Here is a 21,291-nt window from a genome sequence, read left to right as displayed (position 1 = left end):
TATTGTATTAGGCCTAACGGTGATTTTTTGCATCGACGCAAAAATATTTTATTAGGCCTAACGGTGATTTTTTGCATCGACGCAAAAATATTGTATTAGGCCTAACGATGTTTTTATTTTGCGTCGGCGCAAAAATATTGTATTAAGCCTAACGGCGTTTTTTTGTGTCGACACCTACCATCGTGGCGTTTTTGCTCTAGTGAAAACCAACCTTTACTCAAACTCGTTCTCGTGTGCTATAGGCTTTATTTATAACCGAACATCTGAACGAATGTTTACTGATAAAGTCAAATGATTTAAATAAAGCACAGGACGCATTCCTACTACGGGTTTATTTTGTAATGGGATGGCGAACTAAGATTTTCGCCGCTAGGGTCGTAACTGAACTATATATATAGTTATATATTCTGGTTTTCACCTGTTTGTGTCGACGCAAAAAAGTATAGGCCTAAAGGCTGATTTCTACTAGGAATGTCGACGCCAAATTTATAATGCTTAGTTTCCACTAGCACACACAACGGTGGGGATTTGTACTTCAGCCGTTAAAAAGGATTTACACTCCTAAAGAAAACTACTTTATTACGAAACCTAAGCTTTACGCCTAAAGTCTAATTTTCACAAGTACAAAGCGACGGTGAACGTCGACTCAAAAATCCTTAATTACGGCATAAAGGACAATTTTCATGCTCGCTAATATAAAATTTTCCGAGTGATCAGTTTCAAACAGTTATTTTACGCTACTATTGAAAAGTAATATTTTCATGGCGTCAAGTATTGCAAGCAGATTTTGAGGTTTTTCGTCCGCTACGAGCGAGCATGAAAATAGCTCTTAATGTTTATAGTTTCCACAAGCGTGCATAACGGCGTGTCACTCAACATTCAAACGTACAATGGACGGATTTTGAAATGACGTTTTAGCGCGCGACACTACAGGTACATGTCTTGGGCACACAGCCTTCTTTGCGTGCTTTTATGACCATAACATGTAGAGGTATTTTCACGCGCAAAATGAATTTTAAAAGCCGTCAATTTTTGAAATCTTCGTTAGGCCAAATACATATTTTTTCGAGACTATTCGCTACCGAAACGAGTCTAGTTGGCGTAACGGCGCTAGCTTCTCCGAGGTAGCGCCTACGATCTATCGTCTACAGACAAATTAAAAAGTCATAAGAACGTTTTTTCTTAAATAAACTTATCAAAATATAAGAAAACGATGAAAAATATTATTAAAATGCAAGTATCATTATTTATTAAGTAAAATTTACGAATAACGATGAGGAAAAACTAATAGCGTCTGCTTTAGTCGCTACCTATCTAGGTTTCAATGGCGAAACAAAGAGGGCGTAGCTATAGTTCGGCGGGTCGCAAATAAGTGAAAACCAGCCTTAACGGAGATTTTTGCGCCGATCCAAAGTCTTTATTAGACCGCATTCTAAGTGGACAAGATAGTGTCCACAAATGCTAATGGGAACGGAGCCATCTCTTTGGAAACTTAAGTTGAAGATAACTGAAGAAAGCTCAGTCGACAGACAGTAATCGACCCAAACCGAAAAAGAGGGAAGGCTGAGAGAGTTACACCGTAAAACATCTCACGTTTTATAAATCAAGAAGAAAAACAGATTTCACGTTCGCGTCCCTAACTCTCCAATTCCCGAGCCCTGCTTGAAAAAAGCGCGGAAATCGACGTTACAAAAAAAGATACATTCTTTTCCAGTTTTTTTCCACAAACGGAAAAAGATAAAAGGATCAGACGTCACTTTCAATTGTCAATAGCACCGCAATGGGCCACGCGGAGCAATCGCGTCATCGAGCCCACAGTGTCCCTGACTTCGCGTCCTTTCCAAGCCTTGGCGTTCCTTTTAGGCCTTGGCGTTTCTTTTAGGCCTTGTCTTCGCGACGAAAGAAGAAAAGGGCGTGCGGACCGATGCTGGACAAAATAAGAGAAATGTTGGTCGCGTGGCAGTTTGCTGTTTCTGCCAATTCGAAATGAACGGCCGAAAAAGGTTAAGGGATTACAAACACGAGAGCGCGGAAGAAAAAAGAAAATTGACCCCCAAACTCAGACCTCTCTTTATCGCCTTCCGCAAAAGGGTATACTGTTGTCTTTATTTTTATTTTAAAGAAAATATCGCCGATAGCGGCGGCAGCGGAAACTAATACCCGCGAACAATCAACAAGGCTTAAGCGCCTTCCCTTCCCCCTCTGTCTTCTACCCCTTCCCCCTCGGCAATAAGATTTGAAGTGATTGCGCGTCCTGATTCCCGATTTTCGATCCAACTTCGGGGCTTTCCATCGAGATGGCGTTAGACACGGACATAGCTATATATATATATATAATGCGAGTTTTGAAACGATACTCGTCGCTAAGCGGCCTAATGGAAAGAATAGCCTTCTCCCTTTTAAACTTAATGTTTCTTAAGCCTTTGTTCTCACGGGAGAAACTGTTGTGTTTTCCGCTCATGACGGTGCCCGAGAAAGTAAAACGAAAAGTAGTCCCGTGTGAACCGGGTTTAAAAAAATTCGGCTTAAATACGACCAATCCTATTCTAGAAAATAGCGCGTGAACCAGGTCGAATTCAAACGCCGGTTGTACCCTTTAAGAATGTGGATCCGTTACATTTAAAACTACTTATGCGGTTGATGGAAATAGTTGACTATTTTGGAGAACTGTGTCGAATCTAGGTTTAAATCTTTTAAATATTCACAACCGTCCTTAGAACGAGCTGAGTTTACAACGGTGTCTAGAAGAGTAATGAACAGTGTTTGGTTCCAGAATGGAATATTTCAACGGTGAAAAATTAGAACTTTAGAGAAAGTCAAGAGTTTGCAACTGCGTTTACGACGAGAAAGGATAGGAAACTGTATTTACCATGAGAAATTGAAAATATAAAACATCGTTTACAAAAGAGAAATTGACGAGCGAGAAAACGCCATTTAAATGATAAAATCGCTATTGAAAAACCATGCATGGAATCATGACAATAACGAGCATGATAACGACTTTAAAAAGAAAAATTAACGAGCATAAAACCGACTTTAAATAAAGAAATTCACTAGTTTAAAACAGACTTTAAAAGAAGTTAATGAGCATGAAACCACCTAACAAACATGAAAATCATGAGCATGAAACCACCTAACAAACATGAAAATCATGAGCATGAAACCACCTAACAAACATGAAAATCATGAGCATGAAACCACCTAACAAACATGAAAATCATGAGCATGAAACCACCTAACAAACATGAAAATCATGAGCATGAAACCACCTAACAAACATGAAAATTATGAGCATGAAACCACCTAACAAACATGAAAATCATGAGCATGAAACCACCTAACAAACATGAAAATCATGAGCATGAAACCACCTAACAAACATGAAAATCATGAGCATGAAACCACCCTAGAAACGTGAAATTCACGAGTAAGAAACCACCCTAAAAAACAAGAAATTCGCATATATGAAAACGTCTTTAAACAAGAATTTTATGAGCGTAAAACCGACTTTAAAAAATGAAATCCACAAGTGAAAAACCGACTTTAAAACAAAAAATTCACTAGTATGAAACCGACTTTAAAAAAATGAAATCCACGAGTGAAAAACCGACTTTAAAGGCTGGTTTACACTAGGGCAAAAACGCCACGACGGTGACAGTCGACGCAAAAATATTGCACTAGGCCTAACGGGAAATTTTCGCGTCGACGTTCACCGTCGTGACGTTTTTGCCCTACTGAAAACCAGCCTTAAAACAATAAATTCATTAGTATTAAACCGACATAAAAACCAGATATTCACGAGTATGGAACCGACTTAAAAACCAGATATTCACGAGTATGGAACCGACTTAAAAACCAGATATTCACGAGTATGGAACCGACTTAAAAACCAGATATTCACGAGTATGGAACCGACTTAAAAACCAGATATTCACGAGTATGGAACCGACTTAAAAACCAGATATTCACGAGTATGGAACCGACTTAAAAACCAGATATTCACGAGTATGGAACCGACTTAAAAACCAGATATTCACGAGTATGGAACCGACTTAAAAACCAGATATTCACGAGTATGGAACCGACTTAAAAACCAGATATTCACGAGTATGGAGCCGACTTAAAAACCAGATATTCACGAGTATGCAACCGACTTAAAAACCAGATATTCACGAGTATGGAACCGATTTAAAAACCAGATATTCACGAGTATAGAGCCGACTTTAAAACCAGATATTCACGAGTATGGAACCGATTTAAAAACCAGATATTCACGAGCATAGAGCCGACTTTAAAACCAGATATTCACGAGTATGAAACCGACTTAAAAACCAGATATTCACGAGTATGGAACCGACTTAAAAACCAGATATTCACGAGTATGAAACCGACTTAAAAACTAGATATTCACGAGTAGGGAACCGACTTTAAAAGAAGAGTATAAAGCAGCGATTAAAAAGCCAAACATCTAGTATCATACAAAAAGAAGTATAGAAGCTGCAACGTAATTAGGGATAAAATATCGTACCCTCTACAATCAAGATAATATATTCTGGTGTTTCGGGTTGTTGAACCCAATTTCCACCTGTGTACGTTGACTTTACTTTATAGCTTATAGCAGACACCACTATAACAACACAACAGAAACGATGTGGACACAACGGATTCGTAAGAGACAGGCTATAAAACAAAACATTGCACCAACAAAGCCAAACCATTATACAGTATACCAAACGTTGATAATACGGGATAAGTATCCAGCTACGACTTCAATCACATTACATTACATTACATTACGTTACATTACATTTGATTGCATTGCATAAGATTATATTACATTTGATTGCATTGCATAAGATTACATTACATTGCATTACATAACATTACATTGAATTGCATTACATAACATTACATTGAATTGCGTTACATTGTTTTACATTGAATTGCATTATATTGCATTACATTACATTGAATTCCATTACATTACATTACATTACATTGCATTGCATTGCATTGCATTGCATTGCATTGCATTACATTACATTACATTGAGTTACATTGCATTACATTGAGTTACATTGCATAACATTGAGTTACATTACAATGAGTTACATTGCATTACAATGAGTTATATTGCACACATTACATTGCATTGCATTATATTGCATTCCATTACATTACATTACATTACATTGCATTGCATTGCATTGCATTGCATTGCATTACATTACATTACATTGAGTTACATTGCATTACATTGAGTTACATTGCATAACATTGAGTTACATTACAATGAGTTACATTGCATTACAATGAGTTATATTGCACACATTACATTGCATTGCATTATATTGCATTCCATTACATTGCATTACATTGCATTAAATTGCATTCCATTGCATTGCATTCCATTACATTGCATTACATTGCATTGCATTCCATTACATTGCATTACATTGCATTGCATTACATTGTTTTACATTGTGTTACATTACATTTCATTGCATTGCATTACATTTCAATACATTACATTACATTGCATTATATTACATTAAATTGCATTGCATTACATTGAGTTACATTGCATTACATTGTATACATTACTATGCACACATCGCATTGCATATATTATTTATTTAAAAAAGATCCTGCCACCGCCACCTTATTTCTTATTCGGAATCGTTTGAAAAATCAGCAGCTTGCGAAGATACATGTTTCAAGCAAACAACATTAACAGAGTATTGTATATCGTTGCTAATAGCACAAAATGCTTCTCCCAAAACCTATAACAGCAGGCCTCCGAATTGTCTTTAGAAAAATTCGATAAAACGGCCGAAAAAGGAATGCTTTAAGATAACCGATAAACTTAACGGAAAAATATATTCTCAGCGCGAGGGAGAAAAACGATTTTAATGATTTCGAGATAGATTCTCCAAGTTTCTGCCACAACAAAGCTCACCGAAAAATGTTAAATTCGATCTCGGCAAAAAAAAGAGCCATTGTCTTTCCCCATTCTCTGAAGTTCGGCGTTGTGTTCCTATCCCTGGGAAGATACGGGATAGAGATCGGTAGAAAACGCCAAATCGATTTCGGTTTAGAGGCGCCACACTTTTCAGTTTCCGCGGCGAAAAAGAGACCCTTGATTACGCTCCACCTTCTTACTAGATTCAGAAATACTGTTTGTTGACTATATAGGTTGTATGTATAGGATTTTATACAACGAAATCGAAGACGAAAAGATATATAAATACAGTATCGCCTTTCTTTATATGCGGGGGAAAAACCAATAGAATATTGATCGCTCACGTTTATTTATTTAGGAGATTTACCGTGTACTAGTATCAACAATCCATTAAACGGAGATACTAAACATTTCTTTCTTGGTCAAAAATGGAGAATATTTGAACCTTACTTTCGGCAAAGATAATTTAAACTCGTACCCTAGATTCGAAATCACTCTCTCGCGCGTTGCCGATAGCGTTTAGCCACTTCCCGCCGGAACTCAGAAAAAATTCGCTCCATGGTTTGCGCCTTACCGCAACCACAGCCAACTTCGATCACGCACTGCCGCGTTATATAGCTCGGCAGCGCGTGATCGAAGTTGGCCGTGCCACAACCGATGGAGCCCGATTTTTCTGAGGTCACGTGCCGGAAGAGGGTAAACGCTTCGTAACAAAACCGTCAATGGGAAAGCTCTCAGTATTCGAATCTAGGGTACGAGTTTAAATTATCTTTGCTTTCGGTATCTTTTATTTAGTTTTAAATAGGCCTATGTTTGAAGTTTTCATTTAAAAGACAGATTTTGAGACGCGGGTCTGTTGAATGAAATTGTATTTGTAAGATAGATTTCAATGAAATTGTATTTGTTTTTATCAAACGTAATGTTGAGCAACTTTGGTTCTATGTTTATGAATTATTAGTTGAATTGGTAAGACATTTATCTAAGCAAATTTCTAAAACTAATAACAATCAGCTAGGCTGATGCCCAAGTCATAACCTGAGGCTCAAGTCATGTAGCGATTTTTAATGCCCTTAAATCAGGTGGCCGGGTTACAATGCCAGAGTTATCTGTTTTTCAGAGTAAATTTCTAAATTGTTATTAAAGCGATTTTTCTAAACTATTATCAGTTAATTTCTAAAACGTTATTAGAGTGAATTTCTAAAACGTTATGAGAGTAAATTTCTAAAACTCTTATCGGGGTGAATTTCGAAAACGTATCAGATTGAATTTCTAAAACTCTTATCGGGGTGAATTTCGAAAACTCTTATCAGAGTGAATTTCGAAAACTATTGTCAGGATGAATTTATCAGACAATTATTATACTGATTTCTAAAACTGTTATTATACCGATTTCTAAAAATGTTATTATACTGATTTAAATAAAACTATTATTAAAGTAATTTTCTAAAACTACTATTAAAGTAATTTTCTAAAACTACTATTAAAGTAATTTTCTAAAACCACTATTAAAGTAATTTTCTAAAACCACTATTAAAGTAATTTTCTAAAACTATTATCAAGGCGAATTTCTAAAACTATTATCAAGGCGAATTTCTAAAACTATCCGAGTGTATTTCTAAAACTATTTAGCAAGGCGAATTTCTAAAACTATACGAGTGTAAATCTAAAACTATTATCAAGGTGAATTTCTAAAACTATTATCAAGGTGAATTTCTAAAACTATCAGTGTATTTCTAAAGCTATCAACAGTGTGAATTTCTAAAACTGTTATTATTCTGATTCAATTAAAACTTTTATCAAAGTAAATTTCTAAAACTATTATCAAGGCAAATTCATAAATCTAATATCAAGGTGAGTTTCAAAAATCTTTATAAGGGGGGAATTTTTTAAATCATTTATGAGAGTTATTTCAGAAAAATATCACAGTGAATTTTCTAAAACATTTATGAGAGTAAATTTCAGAAAAGTATCACATTGCTTTTCTAAAATCATTATCAGTGTGATTTTCTAAAACTGTTATCAGGGGGAATTTCTAAAACATATATGAGAAAAATATCAGAGTGCATTTCAGAAAATTATCACAGTGAATTTCTAAAACATATATGAGAAAAATATCAGAGTGCATTTCTGAAAATTATCACAGTGAATTTCTAAAACATATATGAGAAAAATATCAGAGTGCATTTCTGAAAATTATCACAGTGAATTTCTAAAACATACATGAGAAAAATATCAGAGTGCATTTCTGAAAATTATCACAGTGAATTTCTAAAACGTTTATTAGTGTTAATTTTGAGGTTTGTAGCATTACAGTGTCTCTTACTAATCAGTAAAATTTAATCATGTTTGAAAATCCAATCATTTTAAATCCTGACACATCCAAAACTTAAGATTTAATTTTAATCATACGAGTTTGCCCTAATAACCAAAGGATTGAACGGCCCTTCAAGCATTGAATATATTTAACCCCAAATTCCTACCCCTCATAAGGAAGTGACACTTTAAGGTATTAATTTACTTTTGGTCAAAGTAATAATTTCTCAAGATCACGTTCCTAAAATCCTGCCAAAAATATTCCAAAAAAACGGCCCAATAATTTCGCTTTGTTCTTTTCGGGGTGGACGGCCTCGCGAGCAATCTACGAGACAGTCATCAATATCGGCTGAGACGAATAAAATCAGAAGAGTACCCGAAGAATTATGACATTAAGATATAGAGAGCCTGGAAGAAGAAGAAGAATGCAAAAATGGATGGTGTATTGTCAGGGATTGAAAAAAGATCCAAAAACAAGAGAAAACGGTATTTGGGCCCCAAAAAAATGGCCCCTGCACTAAGAATACTCCGCAGGGGGGTGGCTAAGAGGGCGGGAAAGGATCACCGAAATAAAAATTCGATAAATCGCGGCATAGGAGCGACAACAAAAGTTGGACCAGGCCGTCCTGATCGATTATTATAGATCGATTAAATAAATTATTCAACAGCTTTGCTACAGCTAAATGTATATCTTAGAAGTTCGTTATTAGGTCGATTCCTGCCTTTTCTTCGAGCTAATATTAATCCAATAATGGTCTTGATCTGTATCGATATATACACTGAAATTTACAAGTTAGGCTGATGAACTAATTTGGTGTTCGGGTTGGCCAAGAAACTAGAGCAACGATTTTTTTGGGGCCTAGGTGAGGCAAGGTCACGGATATACCATCATGAAAATAGGTTTTATTAGTGTTGTTAATTTTCTGGCAAATAAAATTTTCCGCAAATCGGAAAAATAAAAAATTTAAACATAAATTACTTTTCAAGGGTTTTTAATGTTTTTAACTTTTTATCGATATAAAATGTCTAATATCAGTAAACATACTACAAAACACTAATAGTGTTACATTGTTAAAAAGTTTAAACCATGGACAGTAAATTAAGAGGACAGGTTTTTGATACCCTTCCACAGTGCATTTTATTTCTCCCCGCGTATCACTCAGCTCGAGAGACTCCGAGGGAGTCTTGCAAGGTCGTTTGTACCACGTGATCTTAAAATTTCAAAATGGCAATCTAACGCGGTTGATATTGTTACGTAATTTTGGTTTTTTAATTCAATAAAAACTATCAACTGATATTTAGTATATCATATTTAATCTATAAAAACATGAAAAAATACCTTTTGGCGTCAAAATGTACTTCGTGTTTATCTTTTTTCTTTTTTCGAACATAAAGTCCACTCTTAGCGATACTTGTTTTTTTTCAAATAACCTTGGCCGACTCCCTTGGTGTGATTGGTTTACGGGGGCTAAAAACCAGGCTTTTTACCGATTCTCTAAAATCTACTATCCATGTTTAAACTAGTCTAGAGGTTTAGTTTTACTTTTAGATTCGAAAAAATGAGGCGAAAAAGCCGCTTTATTTAAATTTGCAAACAATATTAGACTAATCATGGAATGAAAACTTTTTTTTCGGAAAAAAAACGTAAAATTTTCCGAGCGGGAAATTTTCCGACTTACAACACTGGGTTTTATCAAGAAAGTATCTATATCTACCTGGGCAGGGTGGCGAAATGGTTAGCCTCGCAGCAAGAGCTACAGCTAGTAGAAAACTCGGAACTACTCCTTCCGCGTTGAGTTTTGCAAGTTATCTCCCTGATTTGGGTACGTTTGTTCGAATTTCATTCGTCCGAATGGTGGTACAAATGTCCGAATGATCATTTGTCCGAATGCCGGAAAACCGGATCGTATGTCCGAAAACGTATTTTATTTGCCCGAAATATTTATCACAACTTTTGTTGGTGATTTAGTCAGATTTCCATGTTATTTTCAATGGGAAAATTTCCATTTTGTGTTGTCAAAAACATTTTTGGTTGCCATGGCAAAACGGTAGCCTATGGAGACATTTCCCTTTAGGGTTTTTCAAGTTACATGAAGGCCTACCAAACCCCCGACTTTGAACACCTCGGGTCGTCTCCTTGTGAAAGCTATTCACAAGACAGACTCAATTTCGGGCTTTGTCACCGTTTTGCGTCCGCTTGCTAACGCGTCACACGTAGCCTTTGACAGTGCCTCGCTAGGGGGAGATTTTCGTCTGGTGATGATGTCACTCCGTTACTAGCTCTCAGTAAAATATTCCCCAAAGTGACAAAATTATGGAACAATATTATAGACTTATGTATATACTTACCGATTCATATTTGTTTCATTAGAATAGAATATTAATTAACTATTTCCACAAAGATTTACCAAAAGTAAATTTCGGGTTCGTCACTATCTTGTATGTAAATTTAATTTGATTCCTTTGAATTCTACTAACTACATTTTGACATTTAAAAATGCAGATTCGACTCCGCAGTTATATTTTTCAACATGTGTAAATTATTATTTTGTTTTAATTTAACCTAAGAGGAAATAAATGCGTTATCGGTTGTATTAAACTTATTATAATTGTAACATTATAAACTGTTTAATAAGGCTGTAGGTGAATAGAGGCTACACACTTTATACCCCAAAAGTAAACCAACAGAAAAAACATCAAAGCCGTTGATCCACTTTCAAACTTTCTACTAAGTTAATAAAATCTCAAGTTTAATTGAGCAAACATCACTAGTGATCTCGAATATGGCCAGAATACTGGTAGAGTGATAAATTATTAAAGATAATATTACCTTGGCAATTTGCAGCGTTACTCGAATGCAGGATTTTCCTGATAAATCCCCATCGTCCAAAGCGTGGAAAACAATGAGGTTGTTATTTTAAATCTAATAAGTACTTTACCAAACTCGATAATACCAGCTCAATCTATTATCAGAAGTCTATAAACATCCCTCTTCGGAGAGAAGTATGAAAGATACAATACACATTGTGTTAAAAATCGCGAACAATAGAGTTTCGCCATAGACTATATAATTAGAGCTGGATTAGCAACTAAAATAAATTACTTTACCTAGGTAACGTTTTATTTATTTGAAAAATATTGATTTAATATTTGAAAAAGCAAGACATAACGTAGACACTAATTTTCAAAAAAGTTTAAATTTTCGCGAATACAAAAGAATAGTACCATAATTAATTTAATTTTAATTTTAATAAGTTTCCTATAATTTTATTATAGAAAGGAAAATTAAAACTAGATAAAACTGAAAATTTAAACCTTTTAAAACGTTATAAAGTACACAATTATAATTAAAATCGTGTGATATCAAAGAAAACTAAAAAAATTAAAACCTTCGAATTTCGTTATAATGTAAAGAATTATAATTATAGTCGTGTTTATTCAGAAAAAAATAAAGTTTTAAAGAAATTAAAAATTATTAATATGATAAATTTTCGTTTGATCAGAGCAGGAATTTCAAATTAAATGTTTACTCAATTTAAATATAAATTTAATTTAATAATACAGGTATTAAAAATATTTTTTTCAAAAGCCTAATAGGCGGTTAAATAAACCCCTCTCTGACTGTCTTGCCCTCCTGTTGAAAAATGTTGCCAGATCTATGCATATAAAATTCTCAGCTTTGGCAGAATAAAGAGAAACCATAAACAAACCAGTTATATGTCCAGTCGCAGCAGCACCAACTCTATTATCGGCTATGTATGATCTTTTATTCAAAGGACTATATAATCCTATCAAAATTGAATTTAACTTTTTTACTTTCTAATATTTTTTAGCCTGAAAGTTATACAACGATGCTTTCAATGTGGGCGGCTGCGCGAATGTCTGTCGAATTTCGTTATAATGTAAAGAATTATAATTATAATCGTGTTTATTTCGAAAAAAAACCCAAAGTTTTAAAGAAATTAAGAAGGATTAATATGAAAAATTTTCGTTTGATCAGAGCCAGAATTTTCAATTAGATGTATACTCAATTTAAATATAAATTTAATTTAATAATTCAGGTGGTAAAAATATTTTTTGCAAGAGCCTAATATAATCCTTTCAAAATTTAATTTAACTATTTTACTTTCTAATATTTTTGAGCCTGGAACTTATACAACGATGCTTAATTTGAATGGCCCGGCTACGCGAATGTCTGTCGAATTTCGTTATAATGTAAAGAATTATAATTATAATCGTGTTTATTTCGAAAAAAGAACCAAAGTTTTAAAGAAATTAAAAAAGGATTAATATGATAAATTTTCGTTTGATCAGAGCCAGAATTTTCAATTAAATGTATACTCAATTTAAATATAAATTTAATTTAATATTTGTTTATATAATTGTTTCAAAATTTAATTTAACTTTTTTACTTTCTAATATTTTCGAGCCTGAAAGTTATACAACGATGCGTTCAACGTGGGCGGCTGCGCGAATGTCTGTCAGACGCGATAAAAAAAATACTAATCGTTATCCGTTTTGTTTCTTTTCGCCACCAGAGACGCCACGTGTGTCGAGCCACGATGAAAAGCAACGTTCCAGTGCGTCTCAGCGACGGCAACAACTGTACCAGCGTCAAGAGCTACCAGGCGAAGTTTTGCGCAAACTGTCGCGGTAAAGTGTGCACGCCTAGACTGGCGACCACGTTCAAAGTGGACTTCCAGTGTCCTTTGGGAACGGAAACTGTCACCAGAGACGTCATGTGGATTGTCAAATGTGTGTGCGAAAATATACGCTGACCAACATGATATTCTAACAATTAAACTTTCGAGTTTAAAACTTACCAAAAATAAAAGGAAAATATTTAAAAAAAAAGAAGATAACGCGATAATATGTGAAATAAGTGAGAATACGATTTGAAATAGACGTAATATTTTTACAACCCTTATCAATTTAAACAAAGAACGGTTTAGAATACTTTCGAATCCTAAATATGACGCACTAAGGCTTAGTAATTTAAGCCCAGTATAAATTATTTGGAAAAATCATTTTTCTCTTACAAAAAGGACTATTAAAGGCCGCTTATTACGTCAAACGGTCGTTAGATGGCGTCCGTGTCTCTGAAAAAAAAACACCGCGCCATCTAACGGATATTTTCGTAGCGTAAGTAGCTTTATTGCGAAATAAAAATCAAGATAACCAACATATCGAGGGCGTTTTTATCGTTGACGTAACGAATGACGTCATTATGCCTTCTTCACCAATAACAAAAAAAATAAGGATATAAATAACATACGCGTAAATTTTGTACAAAATATAAATCCAATATCAAAAATATCCTCTGCCCTCACTCAAAACCTAAAACCAACACGATATGAAATTCACAGACCAATATATTGTCGTTTATCATTTGATAGTTTTATGGACAATTTAGTTTAACAATTTTGGAAAAACAATATCCTCAAAAGTGATACAAGAAAGCGAGAAATTTTTCCTGAAAAAAATATGTGGTGACCGAAAACAATAAAAAAATGTATTGTTGGCAAATTTTTACATGGTACTTTCATTTACTTTTCATTAACATTTTCTTAAAGGCCTAGGTTTTCTTCTGCCTGTCACCCTTTAAATTTACTTTCCTTCCAAACAAATACCCTGGTGGTAGGCTAAGGTGTTCCGCTGTTGGCCTACCACCAGGGTATTTGTTTGGAAGTAAAGTAGATTTAAAGGGTGACAGGCAGAAGAAAACCTAGGCCTTTAAGCTTGGTTTCCACTAGCGCGTCATTCAACTTTGGGACGTACAATCATTAGTACGCGCGTAAAGAAAAATACGTTATGACGCGCTAGTGGAAACCAAGCTTTACAAGAATATTTCTATTCCTACTTATAATTTGCAGCGTTTTCAACAATTCACCTATATGCTCCTTACCTTAAAGGGGAACGGTCAAGCTTTAAACAGTTAGATAGCCCTATAGCCCATTAAAAACTAAAATTTGTGGCGAAAACCGCATCAAAAAATATTGAGTGGTTAATTTTTAATAAAATAAAGAAATTTCGGGAAATCGAAAAGCGCGCGTCCGCCGCGACACCTGGTGAGAAGTCGGTGAGACAGAAAAACAATGTAATAGCGCGCGCTGCTGTAGACGCAAAAAATATGTTTCGCACGCGCGGCGCGTTCCAGTTATACGAGACTTAAGCCTAAATTGCGCGATTTTAAAAGTTAGGATAGTTCGCAAATCGCTCATACGGGGTTAGGGCGCTGGCGGCAGCCCCTAAGATGGCGGCGATAATTCAAACCAAACACCTGGCGTTATTTTTCGTTTCAATTTTTTTGACATATGCTATTTTTTCAAGACAAAGAAAGGTACGTGTTAGTATATTGAACGTCTTGTTGATCTTTTGATACGGAAATAAGGTAATTTTTGGAAAAGCTTGGTCGTTCCCCTTTAACAAGCAATCAAATCGGCACAATATCTAATAGGTGATTCCGAAAAAGATCGGTGGTCACATGATTTGGTTACTTTCTGTTGTATGGTTAAAGTATTTGAGCGCGCGCTTTATTTTTCATTTTCAACGCGCGTGCACAATCGCGCGAGCCACAATCTACTAATATATCAAGAGCGCGCGCCCATAAAATTAACTCTTTTGTACACGTATTTGTCGAGATTATATTTCAGAATCAACTATTGGTTCCTTAAAACTGACGTCTTCATTTTTATGGCCTAAAAGGGATTTATTTATATTTAGGGAGACAACTCCAAATCCTCCTCGTGCTCCCAAAGTAGGCTTATCACCCCAAAATATCTCTTAGGTTCCCTAAATCTGACGACTGTTGACGCGATTTAAGCACTTGTCGGTATTCCAAATTATTCGAGAGTGGGAAAAAATACAAAATAGTTTGAATGATTTAAATAATTATAATTTTTTAAATTAATTAAATTATTCAATGTTGGAAAAGGTAAAAAATGATTTAAGTAATTAAAATTTTTAAAATTATTTAAATTATTCAATATTTGGAAAAAAATACAAAATAATTTAAATAATTTAAATTATTTGATAGTGAAATATGTGAAATAAGTGATAATTAATACGATTTGAAATAGACGAAATATTTTTACAACCCATATCAATCTAAAACAAAGAACGGTTTAGAATACCTCTAAAGGGCTTAGTAATTTAAGCCCAGTATTTGGAAAAATATTTTTTCTCTTACAATAAAATAGATACAATACATATAATACATATTCGATAGTGGAAAAAGTACAAAATAATTTATTTAAATTATTCGATAGTGGAAAAAGTACAAAATAATTTATTTAAATTATTCGATAGTGGAAAAAGTACAAAATAATTTATTTAAATTATTCGATAGTGGAAAAAGTACAAAATAATTTATTTAAATTATTCGATAGTGGAAAAAGTACAAAATAATTTATTTAAATTATTCGATAGTGGAAAAAGTACAAAATAATTTATTTAAATTATTCGATAGTGGAAAAAGTACAAAATAATTTATTTAAATTATTCGATAGTGGAAAAAGTACAAAATAATTTATTTAAATTATTCGATAGTGGAAAAAGTACAAAATAATTTATTTAAATTATTCGATAGTGGAAAAAGTACAAAATAATTTATTTAAATTATTCGATAGTTGAAAAAATACAAAACAATTTAAAAAAATACTCACAAAATAGTAACTTAACGTATTCAGTTTAGTCGCAACAAACTCTGGGACGTTCCTTTGTTGGGTGTAAAGGGGAACTTACCCCCATAAATTTTGGTTAGATGGAAAATTGTTGTCCAGTTGGAAAAATTAAGTTTTTGGCAACCTTTTTTCTAGGAACATTTTAAGAAAACGTTTAATAAGTGACTTGTAAAAATTAGGATAGAGTTGCCAAAATCAAAGCTTGAATTCAACCCCCTTTGGTACAGCCCTGTAAAAACTAAAAATAATTTAAGATTCAGATATTTGATCACTCACTCAAATATAAATATATAAATATTTAAAAACTTTGCTATGCCACATAAAAGCAAAAGAATAAGTATATTTCCCAAAAGACTTTTAAGCAACCATTTCATTAAAACATTTCTAAGAGTACTGGCAGTTGCGTAACTAGGCCAATGCACCCAATGCGACGCATCGGGGCCCGCCTAATATATAGGCTTCGTGCGTAGTTTAAATTTTGGTCATAAGTATCGCCACCTACCGACCGAGTTATAATTAAATATATGAAAGCTGTCTGCTCTTTCAAAATTATCTCTGCATAAAAACTGAAAGTTCAACCGGAAAACCTAGATATTCAAAAAGTGTCTGCTATTTCTTCACATATTTATTTTACGGATATTAAGGCAGATGGCGCTATATTTCCTAAGCTCGAAGTCTGTAGGGGCCCGCAAGCTTTGCCGTCCATCAAGACGGGTGAACTGTCACTGGTGTAAATATAGCGGGGCCCATTTTGCATTGGGGCCCAATTTTTCTAGTTACGGCTCTGACAAGGAGACTACCCGAGGTGGTTATCACCAATTTTGTTGAAACTCGGGGGTTAGGTAGACTTATGGTAGTATGAAAATTGCCAAAGGGAAAAGTTGCAATGGGCTTTAGTTTCCCCATGGCAACCCAAAATGTTTTTGACCTCTCCATTTAAAAAAGCATGGTATTTTCTCGGTTACCCAAATTTTGTTAAAATTTAACCAAAATTGATCAATTTCAGCCAAAATCCTTGATCAATTTTACCCAAAATAGGTCAAATTCATCTTTTTGGGTATATTTTGAAAATTTTATATTTTTCAAATTTTTTAAGTAAGTAACCTGTGAAACCGAGAAAATCCCATGCTTTTTTAAATGGAGATTTATTGGTTTTGAGAGGTCAAAACCTTTTGGGTTGCCATGGGAAAACTGAAGCCCATTGCAACTTTTCACTTTGGCAATTTTCATACTAGCATAAGGTCTACCTAACCCACGAGTTTCAACAAAATCGGTGATAACCACCTCGGGTAGTCTCCTTGTGAGTACTGATAATTACGATACTTCGAGAGGGGGAATTTGAATTCCAGAGAATCTGTCGTCACAGACAAGCATCTGCAAATAGAACACAAAGTAAAACATGGACTTCTTTTCGCGTACAATCCAATAAAAACTAGGTTAACGTGTAATGACGCGCTCAACAAAAATGGAAAGCATCGTGGACGTCTAGGAACTGGGTGCCATAAATTTCGTTGCTCTCCTTGCCTGGATTTTCAAAAGAAAAACATATATACACCTAAATAAAAAATAGGCCGAGAAAGAAGCATGCACGAGGAGAGGGCAAACTGAACTATGATCTGCCAACACACCAGAGGATTCGGAAGTTAGCTGACACTGCGGATGGGGAAAAGTTGCAGGGTGAAAGCTGCGCGTTTATTTCGGTCGACGATAGATCGGATCGTTCTCCGATAGAGGGGGGAAGGAAGGATTCTTTTTTATTTTTCTCACCCCCCTTTCTAGCGGAAAGCCCACTGCAGCCATTGGTGGAAATAGATGAACCGAACTAACTCCCTCTTTCGTAAGATCTGGGAAACTCATCTTTTTTTTGTACCCGGTCGAATTTTTCTTTTTCTTCGTGGCAAGTCTGGGGAATCTGAGGCGAAAATTTGATCTGGCTGAAATGATGGAAACGCCGTAGCGGAGTGCACTGTTTCGTTACTGATAACGAGAGAAACCATCCCCACCCCACCCCTTGGCGTCCAACACTGCCTTATCGATGACACACTTCTCACTTTGTACCATCTTATAAACATTTCTTCAAAACGTCATTTTCGTACTACTACTTTGTTTCGCGCTAAAAGCTGACGCAGCTATTGACGTCATTTCCGCTCAGTATGTCCGACATTCTTCATCACCAGGGGTGCGTCAAGAAGCTGATAATATGTTCTCCACTTGCGAATAAATCATTAGAAGAATTTTTCTCACCGTGAGAATTAGTTAAAATAGATCTTTAAATAAAAATACATTCATAGCCGATAATAGAGTTGGTGCTGCTGCAACTGGACATATAACTGGTTTGTCTATGCTTTATGTTTATACTGCCAAAGCTGAGAATTTTATACGCATAGATCTGGCAGCATTTTTTAACAGGGGGACAGGACAGTCCGAGAGGGGTTTATTTAAGCGCCTATTCTTCTGAAGATGGCGTATAACAGTAAGCTAAGCTATGTATATTTTTAAATAATTTTAACGATAATATATTAATATATAAAATCTAATATATCTACGTATATTATCGTATTATTATCAATACAAATTTATACGAGCAGCTAAATCGCCGAACGTTATCCAAGATGGCTGAACCCAAGGTTGCTAAAGCGAGCTATTAGTAAGTTTTTAAATTTCTTCAAATTTGTAAGGTTTAGCTTTATTATCCCTTTTTATAATGGACTTTTCTACTTATTCGCTAATTATATAATCCTTTACAATGCAGTCCATAAGTGGCTACTTTTAACTTAACATTGCGTATATACTAATCTCCACCACTCTCCCCCATTTCGGCTTTCCGTTGCTACGCAACTCGTTTTGAAATTTTTAATATTTAGGCTTATTTTCTCTATTCGGTGTTATAGTCGCGAGCCAGATTTCCCGCACGGTACTGATGAGTCCCAAATAGGACGAAACCGGTCTACCGTTGGAATTTCTGGCTATTTTATTTAATTTAGTTTTTCACTCGAAGAGCTATTTGGTTCGAGTTTCGCGTCTTTTTGTTCGCTCTAATACCTATCGGTACGAGCTATTAGTAAGTTTTTAAATTTCTTCAAATTTGTAGGGTTTAGCTTTATTATACCTTTTCATAATGGACTTTTCTACTTATTCGCTAATTATATAATCCTTCAAATAAAAGACGAGATGAAAGTGACAGGGTCTGACGACGACGTCACAAACACATTCGATTAGTGCCTCGGGCGTAATAAAGAATGCTAAAAAATATATGAAATATAAAATCGTGACGTCGGTGACATACCCTTGAAGCATAAAGGCAAACAAAATTACAATTTCAAATCAAGCGTGAGCACCCCTTGCGTAATCATCTGTAATCACGCGTATTCATTGGAATTCTCCCGTACTCAATTACTCATATGTAACAATTTAAAGTTTTGGTTTGCCTGTGTACTCCTCGTAATCATTAATGAATACCTAATCGGTGTATAGGCAAATTCTTACTGGTTAGCCAATAGGACGAAGGTTAGAGTATGAAGGGACGAAGGTTTGACAATATTTAAAAATAAGTGTGAAACACTACTTTTTAATTTAACGAAATATTGATATTTCAATGTTGTGTTAATATCCCACTTATAATATTGCTTCATTTTGAAAAATATTTTCTTCGCGTAGGTTACCATATAGCTATGTACAAAATAATTGAACTTCGGACTTGTCATTTAAGAAAATCCAAATTAAATGGTTCTCTTCCAACTGTAACTAGATGCGAATAAAATATACTATCACAACCATAATAATTATAGTTAGATCGAAATGCCGGCAACAAATCAGAAGTATGGCATGAATTACTTATATCTGTTTATGATGTAAAAACGTAAATATCCAAGGGTACAAATCGTAGGTAACCACTTTAGAAAATCACCGAAATATTCTGAAAAATCAACATAAATAACTGAAATATTGTGAGAAATCAATATAAATGACAGAACGTCTGTTGATAATCAGAAATGAGGTGTGACTAGCCCTTCGTATAAAAACGTATCTGCGAATTGCCTCCAAAACTGCCGATCCGTTCATAGTTTTAATTAACTATTTCCCCAAAGACTTATCAAAGGGAAATTTTGGCCTTGTATTTAGCTAATCCTACTTAAGTTTAAAAATTCATTTGAGTTCTTTGATTTTTACTACGCATACCAGCGTATCAGCGTGAACTTCATTTCACCATTAAAAATTGAAGATTCTACGCCGCAAATAAATTTTCGAGGAGTGTAAATTATTAATTCGTTTAAATTTAACCAAGAATGTATTTATTTTAACTTAGATACGATATGTATCTCATTGGATGCCTATAAAACTGACATCTTTCGACGGTGACGTATTCCCCCCCCCCCCTTCTCGTAGTGGAGAAAATAATAATAATAATAATCAGCTAGGCTAACACATAAAACACCACTTTAGGCCTAAGTCATCGAACGACTTTTAAAGCCATTAATTCGACCGTCACTCTCCCTAAGCATAAATAAAAACGTTCTTAATTAAATCAAGTTTTAGTTGAAGCTGTTTTAAATTTAAGGTTCTATATCGAATTTCAAGATATTTCGAAGTATAGAAATTGAACTTTGCCGAGCGAATAAATCCTCAAATGCGAACTCAACTTGTTTTCATATTTTTGGGAAATTTAGTGGAAAAGCCACTACAAGCAGAGTCTATCTGGTAGGTACTTAGGGATCAACGTCCTGCTATAGAAATAGCAAAAGCGCGGAAAGTAAATAAAAAACATCAGTTTCGGAGATATCATTGTAACGTATAACACGCCAGTATTTGTCACTCTTTTTATCTTTCAAAGAAATTCCTAAGCCCCAGACGGGGGCCTAGGCTAGACACCACACCCTCATCTATGCCATGTTTTGTAAATCTATACAATATACACAGCCCCCCTCCACAGTTCACCCCTTTTACAAATAAATATGGTTTCAGTAAAGGAGCAGATAGAGGTAACGCATCAGTCAGACTATCTTGCAATTTCCAGATAAATATATAAATTTGTTTTGCCTCTCAGAATGTCTCGACCATCTCGTCCATTTGCAACCATTCAAAAGAGGTCCTCTGCCCACTCGAATTACTGGGACCCACGCGAAAAAAAATTCGATTTTTAGCCACAAATTGACGAAACTCTGATAGAAATTCTTGGAAATATGGAAAGGCTGGAAAAATTCCCGGACAGTATCCCCACAAAAGTAAAATAATCAATTTAGTTCTGGACTTCCTTCGGAGCTCTATTCGGTACTCGACACGTGAAAAGGTTTTTTGAGATAAATTTAAAAGTTAGTCTGTGATGTGAATGGAATC

General features: G+C 34.8%; 1 protein-coding gene across 3 annotated transcripts in view; it reads left to right on the top strand.

The window, feature by feature from the left end:
* The window catches only part of Ccn (cellular communication network factor protein Ccn), a 91,965-nt gene extending 78,332 nt beyond the window's left edge, over nt 1–13,633 (top strand). For all 3 annotated transcript variants that reach the window (XM_090175176.1, XM_090175177.1, XM_090175175.1), the window contains exon 5: nt 12,814–13,633. In XM_090175176.1, the coding sequence (XP_090031302.1) occupies nt 12,814–13,053 (240 nt within the window). In that variant the 3' untranslated portion in view covers nt 13,054–13,633. The remainder of the gene's footprint in view (nt 1–12,813) is intronic.
* The last annotated feature ends 7,658 nt before the right edge of the window (nt 13,634–21,291 follow it).

Source organism: Leiobunum rupestre, chromosome 5 (genome assembly GCF_980474605.1).
Source record: "Leiobunum rupestre chromosome 5, qqLeiRupe1.1.hap1, whole genome shotgun sequence".
In the NCBI taxonomy this organism is placed as follows: Eukaryota; Metazoa; Arthropoda; class Arachnida; order Opiliones; family Sclerosomatidae; genus Leiobunum; species Leiobunum rupestre.
Note: the sequence above shows the minus strand (reverse complement) of the source record. Positions and strands in the feature narration are given on the sequence as shown.